The 12,108-nt window shown below is 38.9% G+C and overlaps 1 protein-coding gene across 1 annotated transcript in view; it reads left to right on the forward strand.

Moving 5' to 3' along the window:
* The window catches only part of LOC135198277 (histone H3.v1-like), a 25,912-nt gene extending 14,863 nt beyond the window's left edge, over positions 1 to 11,049 (forward strand). Inside the window, exon 4 of the mRNA XM_064225848.1 lies at positions 10,801 to 11,049. Within this exon, the coding sequence (XP_064081918.1) occupies positions 10,801 to 11,049 (249 nt within the window). The remainder of the gene's footprint in view (positions 1 to 10,800) is intronic.
* The last annotated feature ends 1,059 nt before the right edge of the window (positions 11,050 to 12,108 follow it).

Consider the following 12,108-nt stretch of genomic DNA (forward strand, 5'->3'; position numbering starts at 1 on the left):
TATGTTTAAACTTTTATGAGGCGCTGAGAGAGAGAGAGAGAGAGAGAGAGAGAGAAAGGTGATAACACTGTTTCATTAGAGTACCTTTTGGTATGTTTAAACTTTTGAGAGAGAGAGAGAGAGAGAGAGAGAGAGAGAGAGAGAGAGAGAGAGAGAGAGAGCTAATGCTGTCCCATTAAAAGCTAACTTTATATGTAAGGACAGACTTTTACGATCAGACCATAAAACTAGCGAGAGAGAGAGAGAGAGAGAGAGAGAGAGAGAGAGAGGAAATCGGCAACGTCAACCGTTAACGTACTACTTTGGCAGACCGGGAGGTGGGGAGGGGGGAGGTGGGGGAGGTTGGGGGGGGGGACGGTTAAAGGAACGTTAGCGAAATACCTCGGAGATTAGGAAGGTCCAAGGAATCCTCTCCATGGTCGGGTGAATGACTCATCCCTGAACGTCTCTCTTCATCTGCAGATAGATAGATAGACAGATAGATAGACAGAACATAGAATTTACGCCAAAGCCGAAACTGACAGCAAAGGTTGAAAGGTGTAACTGGAGGTAAACCTCAAAGAAGTCGCTATCAAGAATCAATCGTTAAGTCAGGGTTGAGGAAAGTAAGATGGAATAGGAAAGGAGGTCTAGTAAAAAGAGGAATGAAAGGAGTCGCAGCTAGGGGCCGAAGGGACGCTGCGAAGAAACTTCTTAAGTAATGGCTACAGCGCACCACTTGTTTCTTTTTCTACAGGTCTTGGGAAAAAACGACAGAAGCTCTTTAGAATAGGCTTCAAATCTCGCCTCTTGAAATTAAGCTGTATACATCATACATACATACATACATAGAATAACAGGGCCTCGCTACATACATACATACATACATAGGACAGGCAGGACCTCGCTACTTGAAATTAAGCTGTATACATACATACATACATACATACATACATACATACATAGAACAACAGGACCTCGCTACTTGAAATTAAGCTGTATACATACATACATACATCCATACATACATACATACATAGAATAAAAGGACCACGCTACTTGAAATTGAAATTGTACACATACATACATACATACATACATACAGTAACAGGAGCTCGCTACTTGAAATTAAGCTGCATACATATGTATCTGGTAAAAATGATCAGTGGATTCTGTATACATACATACATACATACATACATACAAACGTATAATAACAGGACCTCGCTACCTGAAATTAATTTGCATACAGCATACATACATACGACCACAGTACTCGAAATTAATCTGCATATATACATACAAAGTATAATAATAAGACCTCATTTAAATTAGATGGTATTAAACGGAGATTTAATTTCATTCTAGCGAATGAAATAAATAACAAAAAATAGGAATAACAACCTAAATTAAAAACGAGAGGTAGGGGAAAATGAATGAGAGAGAATAGGCGAGAGTTGGACGAAAGAAAAAAAAAATAATGGATTGGTGAAGTGAATGAGAATGAAGATTCTTCACTGAATGGAAGGGAAAGTGAATAATGTAATAACAATACAGAGACAGAGATTAATATAATAAGGCACAGTTGCGGGGAATGATTTAAAAAACATTTAAACACAATTGAAGTAAAAAAAATAAAAAAGATTATCATTAAAAATAAAAATAAAATATTTAAATAAAACAGCAAAAATAATAATGCTTATCTTTATTAACGTTCGAGACAGCACCTTCCGGTAGCTGGGATGTTACGCACCGTCCCGTCCTACCTGAGAGAAGATCTTCATCATTGTCAGCCATAAGATCAATATCATCATCGTCATCATCCATAAGATCACGTCACCATCAATGAGATAACATCATTATCATCCTCCACAAGATCATATCATCATTGACATCATTCATAAAATCACATCATTATCATCCTCCTCCATAAAATCACTGCACAATCAATTAGATCACATCATTATCATCCTCAATAAGAATATCACATCATCCATAAGATCTCAACATAATTATTCATAAGGTCACTATCAATCTCCGTAAGATTACGTCATCATCAACAAGATCATATCATTAGCATCCTCAATAAGAGGATCACATCATCTTAATTCATAAGATCACATAATCTTAATCCATATGATCACATCATCATCATTCACAAGATCACATCATAACCTCATGATGCATACGACCACATCATCAGCCTCCATAAAATCACTATCATCCCCCAATAATATCACGTTATCATCAATAAGATCACATCACTATCATCTTTCATAAGATTATCGCCATCATCAATAAGATCACGTCACTATCATCGAAAGTGTTAATTACCTGTAGGATAATCTGTAACTTCACAATACAACGCAAGAGAGGTCAAGTATTATATTTTTATACAGTCACCATCGTGGTGACCTCGTGAGATCTGCAGAGGCAAAAAACCAATAATTACCCTTTCAAATGTTTTGTGTCTTATCTTCTACTTAAGGGTCAAGGAGTAAAGGTCAAAGTTCACCCTATAGGGCCGGAGAGCAGGTTGAAGTAGGTTAACTATAATTATAGGTCATAAAAAGGGACCCTTGGAAAAAAAAAGAGAGGGAGAGAAACGAAGAAAATATTGATGGCTATGGAAACTAAGTGTGTTTGTGAGATAGAAATAAATAGAGAGAGAGAGAGAGAGAGAGAGAGAAGAGAGAGAGAGAGAGAGAGCTAACGGCGGACAAAGGATTATCTGACATAGGAGACGAGGAGGTGTGTGTGGGAATAAGGGGGAGAGGGGCAATAGGATAAAGCAGGAGGAGGAGGAGGAGGATTAGGACACAACCACAGGGAAGAGAGGGGGTGGGGGAGGCGATACCCGCCCTGTGGGCACACGAAAGGATGTGGGTCAAAGGAAAGACGAGAGAGAGAGAAAGAGCTTCCGAAACTTTCACTTTCCGAAGATCAGAAAGGACATCTGCGAATAGGCCCCTGAAGGAGAAAGGCCTATAGGACTCTCATGGGTGGGGCAGGGGGGAGGAGGGGGGGAATGACCTGCCCAGGGGTGGAAGGTAAGGATAAGGGCTTTTTTTTCGGGGGTGGGTGGGTATATGGGCACTGGTTGAAATAGAAAGTACTACCGGGCGAAAGCAAACAAGGTTGGCCTTAGAAGGTACTACTTAAAACTTTTGCTTGTTAAGTGATAAGTGCTTGCTTGTGCTTTCAACAAATATATATAATTTATTTATTTATGTACTGAGCATGCGGTCATCAATAAAAGGAGAGAGAGAGAGAGAGAGAGAGAGAGAGAGAGAGAGAGAGAGAGAGAGAGAGAGAGAGAGAGCAAAAATCCATTACAATACATGTGAACATCAGCTATTCTGGGCGCAATAGTAAGATGCACCAATAGAAGGAGACCATTACTCACCGGGGGCTAAATAAGGCAATCATATATACTGCCCATTCCGTCGGCCTCCACGAGACTGACAATAATGACAACTAACGGTTCAAGGGACTTAATTTTCTGTCTTCACAGGGGGAGATGATCACTTTTATATTTAAAAAAAAAAGACGAAGGTGATGCATGGTAGGGTGGGGGGGAGGGAGGGAGAGGGAGGAGTATGTCATTGTGGGAGGGTGGGGAGAGGGGGGAGGGGGAGGAGGAGGAAAGTGTCCTGTTGTCACCTTCATCCAAATCTGTTTTTCGGAATCAAGTTTTTCGGACAGCTGTGTGTGACAGGCTGTGAAAGGACAGCAGCCTGCCTCCCGGATATATTATTTGTCTGACTGACAACAGATAGGCAAAAATCCAAGCGCTTTCGTCTTTACTAAGAAAATAAATGTGTGTGTGTGTGTGTGTGTGTACAATACAAAGAGGACCCTCAATAAGAAGGTTTAAAAAAAAAGGAGATTATTTCCGAAGCTTGAATATAAATAATCTCCTCAGTTTGAACCTTCTGTGTCATACAGTCCTCTTTGTAATATGCATGTCTGTAGATTTATATTTATATATACATACACACACATATATAATATATTATATATATATATATATATATATATATATATATATACATATATATAAATCTTGTCACTTAATCACACGCAAAGTACTTGGCTATCTCCGCTTTTTTTTCATTTTTCCTTCGTGGCAAAAAACCTTTATTTATACATAGCATCACGTTTTATATACTCGTGATAAGTTATTTCATATATATATATATATAATATTAATATCTATTATATATATTAATATAATATATATATATATATATATATATATATATAATTATATATATCTATATATACTATATATACATAGCTCTAAATCTTGCACTTAATCACACGCAAAGTACTTGGCTATCTCGCTTTTTTCATTTTTTCCTTCGTGGCAAAAAACCTTTATTTATACATAGCATCACGTTTTATATACTTCGTGATCAAGTTATTCATATATATATATATATATCCATATTTATATATATATATATAATATATGTATATATATACGTATATTGTAATATATACATATAATATATATATATATATATATATATATATATATATATATCGTGTATATCATATTACGCCTATCACATATTTCAAATTCACTTTACCTTGGGAATTACTTATACCCAAGTGATAAGAGTGTGATCTGCCCCGGGTAGGATTCGTCGGGGCAGATGCACTTATCACTCGGGTATAAGTAATTCTCAAGGTAAAGCGAAGGTGATATTATGTGATATGCGTCGCTTTAATAACTTATTTCATTTGTTACATTTTCAACAAAAGAAAAACTATCATTCATACTCGCATTTCACACGATATGTAATTTTTGGCCAGTCATTCATTATGTAACGTAAATAATCTCTCTTCTACCCATCTTTCCCATCCCCTCAACCACCCCAACCCCAACCCCTCCTACTCCTCATCCCCTACGTCTCCCCGCCAACCCCTCAACCCCACACCACCCCAAAATTTGATTCCCCCAAAAGATGCCCCACTGAGGAATCAATAGCAACCCTGACCACTGGAGGAAAAAGTGGGTTGAGCACAGGATATGAAACTGAGGAAGGGAAAGTTGAGAGAGAGAGAGAGAGAGAGAGAGAGAGAGAGAGAGAGAGAGAGAGAGTAAGCCGTCAATGGGGGGGAGGTGAATGGGTGAAGAGAAATGGGGACCATAAAGGAGACAAAAAAAAGGGGGGAAAGAAAAAAACCAGGGAGAGGTAGGAGAAAGGGAAGTGAGGAACAGGACAAAAAAGGGGGGTAGGGGGACGAAAAAAAAGAAAAATAAATAAAAAAAGATAATACGACAAAAGAAGAATCTCACAAGGACAGAACTGGTTCTTCGAGGTGAACGATTATCATCCGGTGTTGGTTGGCGAAAGACCTTGAAGAAATATATATGTATTCTACGTATATGTTAAGCTACAAATATCCTTTACAATATCTAATTCGCTCTACCTCGGAATGAATATATTTTTACATATATCAACCGAAGGAGAATTTTTTTTAGACGATAAGAAATTCGTCGGCTCATGGGCGCGAACCATGGAACCAAGAATTCAGGACGCACAGTGAAGTGTTCTAAACCACACGGCTACGTTTATATTTTACGATAAATCGTAAGCCTTTCAACTGCCAATCATTTTCGTATAGTAATACATTTTGTTATGTATAGTTCATGCACTAGAATGAATGCCTGTCAGTAATAAAACCAACAGCTTAATAATAATAATAATAATAATAATAATAATAATAATAATAATAATAATAATAATAATAATAATAATAGTGGTGAAGATGTTGGTATATTTCTTTTGGAAATGTATTTCTAAAACAGCTATATTTACAATTACACCATTGGATTTCTTCATAATTTTAATGACTCGTGCATTTATGAGATTTCTATGAATAATAATAATAATAATAATAATAATAATAAAATAATAATAATAATAATAATAATAATAATAATAATAAGACTTTTTTGGACTGAAGATTAACCTAGGGAAGGGTTCGAAAGCTTTACAAAGTGTTTTTAAAACTATACGCGAACTCTTAACATATTTCTTTATTATTATTGTGGACCCCTTAGAACATTACATATACCCTCGTGATAAGAGATTCACTCAGTTTCTAACCCAAGCCTTGATTTCAAAGGCTTGTTCACAGAGATCAGGCGTTGCAATAGGAGTGGTTTACAAAACAACCGTGTTCAGCGAGTGTAACACTGCAAGCTAGCAGCTAGCAACCGCTCTGTATATACGTCCATTCGGTTTTATGTTATTCAAAAAAGTTACGCACACATTATGGTCATGGAATGAAAGCAAAAAAAAAAAAAAAAAAAAAGCCATTTCGGTTACATCATGATGTGGTGTTTTTTCGGAGAAGTTTTGTGTGGTTTAAAGCTACATCGATATGTGAACGATTCGTTTTTGTTTTTGAGAGCGTTCGGTGGCGCGCATGTGCATAGCTTATAAACGTTGTTATGCATACTGCCGTCATTTTACCATCTCTGTTAGAAAGAGCTCGCACATATACGTACATAGATACATACACACACACATATACATTATATACATACAATAAAGATTTTTATACACCATATATATATATATATATATATATATATATATATATATATATAATATATATATATATATATATATATATATATATATATGGAGTAGTATGTGTGTGTGTACATGCATGTGTGCAAACTTGATCTAAAGATCCCATACAGATAGGAAAACGTACCAAAGGTCTAACTGCAATAAAGATTAAGCTAGGATAATGAAATACTTTTAAAAGGTAAGATTTAAGACACGGGAAGATAATCAAGACTCGTGAAAATAACTAGCCGGGAAATTCGCGAAAATAGTGCAAATAACTAGGCATGAAAATCGCGAAAATAATTAGCCGGGAAAATCGTGAAAATAACTAGCTGTGAAAATCGCGAAAATAACTAGCCTAGAAAATCGTGAAACTAACTAGCTACCTTTCTCACCTTTCTCACCAGACGCCAGGTAGGCCTCCAGGCCTGTCAGTCGTCCTGCTTCAGGAACAGTCTCCATTCTTTGGCGATCATCATAGAGCCTCATCTCATCAACTTCCCGCAAACTATAGAGCCTCCTCCTCTCTACTCCTCTCTCTATGTGTTGTAGCCATCTCATTTTTGGTCTTCCTACCGGTCTCCTTCCTTCCGGTGGTCCATTCCAAAAAACCTTATAGGTAATCGCTCCTCCTCCATTCTTTTTGGTGTGTCCAAACCATCTAAGCTGTCCTCTCTCCACAAATCTAGTATCCCCTCCACTCCCCAGTTCTCTTCTAATGTCTTCATTTCGTAGCCTATCTAGTCTTGTTACACCTTTTATGAGTCTTAGGGCTTTCATTTCAGCTGCTTGAAGTTGGCTTCTAGTTCTTGATGTTAATGTCCATGATTCATGGCCATAAGTCAATATTGGTCTTAAAATAGAGAGGTATATTATGGTTTTCACTTTGCGAGGATATTCTGTCTTTCATTAGTGGGTAGAGCAGATACAGGTTGTTACTGAATTTCTGTATTCGGGGTAGTTTTTGTTTCCAGTTTTGAATCGTTTTGTCACTAAACTCTACTCCTAAGTATTTGAAATGCTACACTGTTTTCAATGTCTGACCTTCTAATTCTACATCTACGTTACTTGGTGTTCGTTGATAAGTGCATGATCTCTGTCTTATTCTTGTTGATCCGCTATCCATTAGCTGTTAAGATCGCGTTCCAGTTGTTGACCGTTTTCTTGGAGAGATTCTGCGCTGAGGCGATCATTGCATGGTCATCTGCATACATAAGGTTGATGGTCATATCTGCAGCTTCATCCTCACCTAGTTCCCTCATACATTTATCTAAGAACAATATAAAAAGAAGTGGCGAAAGGACGCTGCCCTGTCTTACTCCTGATTTTATTCTTTCAAACCAGTCTTCATTCTCTTGATTTGTTTTTACTCTGGATCTGATGTTTTGATAGGTGTTATAAATTGCTCTTATAAGTTTCTCAGGATTCCATAGTTAAGGGTCTTTTAGGCATCCCATATTTTCATTCTTGGTACTCTATCAAAAGCCTTTTCTAGATCTATAAAACAGCCAATATATCTATCCCTGTCCCATTCCCAGCTCTTCTCAAATATCATCTTGAGGGAGAAAATCATATCAGTTGTCCCTCTTCCTGGTCGAAAACCGTTTTGCCATTCACCCAGCTTTGGTTCAACATATCCTCTCAATCTAGTTTCAAGTATTCTTTCATATACTTTAAAAGCATTGTTGACATTAGGGATATTCCTCTATAATTGCTGCAAGTTTGTCTTGTCACCTTTCTTATAGATTGGGCATATTAGATCTCTTCTCCAGTCTTCAGGTGGCATTTGCCCATTCCAGAGTATGTCGATTAGCTCTAGTAGCCAGATGACTCCATCCTCCCCATGTTTTTAAGGAGCTCTGCAGGTATTGTATCCACTCCAGGGGCCTTACATTTCTCATCCTCTTGAGAGCATTTTTTAACTCCAGTGTTTGTTATGAGGTTCTGCATCCCCAACCACATCAAATTCTACATGCTCTTCAAGGTCATTGTTTCCGTTGTTTAGTAGTGTTTTCAAAGTGATGTTTCCATCCTAATTCAATTTCTTTCTCGGGGTTCGGTTAAAATTGTCCCCATCCATAGGGTCTTTGATTACATAAGAGGGTGGTTGGCTTCCCTTTCTATAGTTTTTGGCAGTGCTATATATGAGTTTTCTGGTACCTTGGAGATCATTTCCCAGATCTTCTCCTATTCTTTCCCATGTTTCTCTTTTTGTTTGAGCTTTTATTCTTTCCGTTTCTCTCGACGCTTCTAGTTATATTGTGACTTCACCCAAATTCAAAGTTTTCATCCATTTTCTGAAGAGTTTCATTTTGTTTGCAACAGCGGCCTTTAGTGTGGGGGTCCACCAAGCAGTTTGTTTGTTTTTTCCTCCTACCTCGAACTCTTTTCTTTTGCACTGTATTATTAGCAGCACCCCACTACAGCCATTCTAAAGTGTCTCCATTTTCATTTGGGTCATTGCTATCCTGTTGCATTGTTTAGCTCTACTTATTTCGTTTTGATATCTAACTAAGCACTCCTCTCTCTCATATTCTCTAAAATAAATCTTTCTCTCACTTGGCTTTTAATTGGTTTGGGTTTTGTCATCTTTAATTTAATTAAGAGAAGCCTGTGATCTGAATCGAATGACACAGAGGGGATGCTTTTACATCTCTGACCATATTTTTGTTATTTGTTATTGCCATATCAATCATTGATTTTTCAGTATATGCTCCTAAAGCCGAGTTCCATCGGTACCACGTCCACTTGTGGCTGTCTCTATGATTAGAAAAGATTCATAATGGACATCTGGTTTAGTATGCAAAAATCAATTATGTTTTCTCCTTCTCTATTTCTGTCTCCAATGCTAAATGGTCCTAATATGCTCTCTATGCCTGTCCTGTCTTGCCCAATATGTCCATTCATATCTCCAATTATTAATGTATTCTCTACATATGGACAGAATCTTTTACTTCTTGTAGATGTCTGTAGAATTCTTCCTTTTCTTCTTGAGGGCGGCCCTGCTGTGGTGCATACACCTGAATTATGCTGGCTTGAAATGTTCCTAACTTTAAGGAAATGCTAAAATAATCCTATCACATTTGAATTCTAGATGACTAATTTTTCCAGCTAGCTCTTCACTCACAATAAAACCTACTCCGTGTCGTGCGGTTCTTCCACCGTTTGTAAAAGAATTGGTAATTGTTATGCAATAATTTTGTTCCTTCTCCTGGTAAACGGGTTTCACCACAGCCCCAAAATGGTCTATTTTTTCTTTTCCTCCTCATCATCATGATTACCTCCTCCTCCTTACCTCTCAAAGTTACTTTAGATTAATTGTTTTTCCTAATCTCAAAGATTTATTTCCCTGTCCATGTCCAATAACATTCCGAGTCAGTATGTGCCCGGGCATCCTTTGTATCAATGGTCTGTCCTGAAGTAAGTCGTGCGGTTCATGAGCAATTTATAGCAGCTCACCGGCTTGCTAGGCCTGTCGTGAGCCCTCAGAGCTGTTAATTTGTACCATCCATAAGCCTATTGCTTCCTAAAAGGTCACAGAGTTCCAAACATAACCCCCCAAGCAGTCTTATGGTAGGTTTAAGCCACTGCACCTCTACAAGGTTACACAGCTCCTTATCCCAATGTAGCGAAAATAACTAGTCGGGAAAACCGCGAATATGATTTTCGCGCCAGATTCAGGAACGAAGACTTGAAGGCCTTGGTTAGAAAGGTAATAATAAATAAATAAATAAATATATACATGCATATATATATATATATATATATATATATATATATATATATATATATATATATATATATGTATGTATGTATAAACTGAGAGAGAGAGAGAGAGAGAGAGATGGTCTTACCTGGTGGCCTGGGATGGTACCAACCTACGTAGGTCCCTCGGGGTCGGGTGGGGTGGGAGAGGAGGTGTCCGGGAGACGGAAGTGGGTGTGTGCGGCAGGAGGAGGAGGATGAGGAGGAGGAGGAGGGTGGAGGAGGACGGTGTATCAAGGACCTTGGCCTAGATAGCGACAAGCTCGGTAACCACGGCAAGGACTTCTTCAAATCCTCCGCCGTGGCGCGCGTCTCTCTCTCTCTCTCTCTCTCTCTCTCTCTCTCTCTCTCTCTCTCTCTCTATCTTAGCGGCCGCTTCCTCGTTGCAGTTTCCGTCGGGTGATGGTCTCTCTCTCTCGGTATAGCCGCTGTGTATATGACTTTAGGAGTCCACCACTTACAGGTTGGGTTTGTGTCTTCCAAATGTGGCGAGCTTTTCAGGGAAGAAGAAGAAGAAGAGGAAGAAGAAGAAGAAGAAGAGGAGGAGGAGGAGGAGGAGGAGGAGGAAGAGGAGGAGGAGGAGGAGGAGGAGGAGAATAGAGAGAACAAGAGGGAGAAGAATAAGAATAGAAAGAGGAAAAAGAAGAAGAAGAGGAGGAGGAGGAGGAGGAAGAGAAGAAGAAGAATAGAAAGAAAAGAAGAAGAAGAATAGAAAGAGAAGAAGAGGTAGAAGATGAAGAAGAAGAAGGAAAAGATGCAGAGGAGTAAGAGAAGAAGAAGAAGAATAGAAAGAGAAGAGGAGGAGGAGGAGGAGGAAGAGAAAAAGAAGAAGAAAAGGTGGAGGGGGAGGAAGAGAAGAAGAAAAAGAAGAAGATGAAGAGAAGAAGGGGTAGGAAGAGAAGAAGAAGAAGAAAGAAGAAGAATAGAAGAAGAAGAAGAGAAAGAATAGAAAGAGAAGAAGAGGAAGAGGAGGAAGAGAAGAAGAGGAAGTAGAAGAAGAAGAAGAAGAAAAAGAGGAGGAGGAGGAGGAAGAGGAGAAGAAGAAGAATGAAGAAGAATAGAAAGTGAAGAAGAAGAAGAAGAGGGGGAGGAGGAAGAGAAGAAGAAGAAGAATGAAGAAGAATAGAAAGTGAAGAAGAAGAAGAAGAGGAAGTAGGAGAGAAAGAGGAAACGCAGAATCCAGAAGTCTGTGGGTCAACTTAAATCTCTCTCTCTCTCTCTCTCTCTCTCTCTCTCTCTCTCTCTCTCGCCTGTCATTTTCTCCGTTTTCTTCTTCCACTAATTTTCCGTAATATTCGTCTCTTCTCTCTTCTTTGATTGACATGGATCACATAAATGAAAGGAGAGGTGAGAGGAAGTGGTGAAGGGTGGGGTGGGGGTGGGGTGACGGTGGTCAAGGGAAGGGGAGGAGGAGTAAGGGTGGGGGTAGTTAGGGTAGGGGGGCGGTGATGGTTAGGTAACGTAAATCGTTTCACTTTCGTCTCCAATGGATTTTATGGGAAATATTTATGATTCGCCCCGGGGAGGGAGGGAGGGGGGAAGGAAGGGGAGTAATGGAGGGAGGGGCGGGGAAGGAAGGGGGTTAATGGGGAGGGTGAGAGGGGTAGGATGGACGGCCGGGGTCGCTATTACAGGTGTCACCTACAGGTGTGAAAACAGTCGGGAAAAGTGTGGTGAAACAAACAGCTCATCGACGCCTTGCGCGCATGCGTATGTGTGTACGTATGCCTGTACGTATAATTGACCGAGGACATTAAAAAGCCGTACAATA

The sequence above is a fragment of the Macrobrachium nipponense genome, chromosome 22 (genome assembly GCF_015104395.2).
Source record: "Macrobrachium nipponense isolate FS-2020 chromosome 22, ASM1510439v2, whole genome shotgun sequence".
Taxonomy (NCBI): Eukaryota; Metazoa; Arthropoda; class Malacostraca; order Decapoda; family Palaemonidae; genus Macrobrachium; species Macrobrachium nipponense.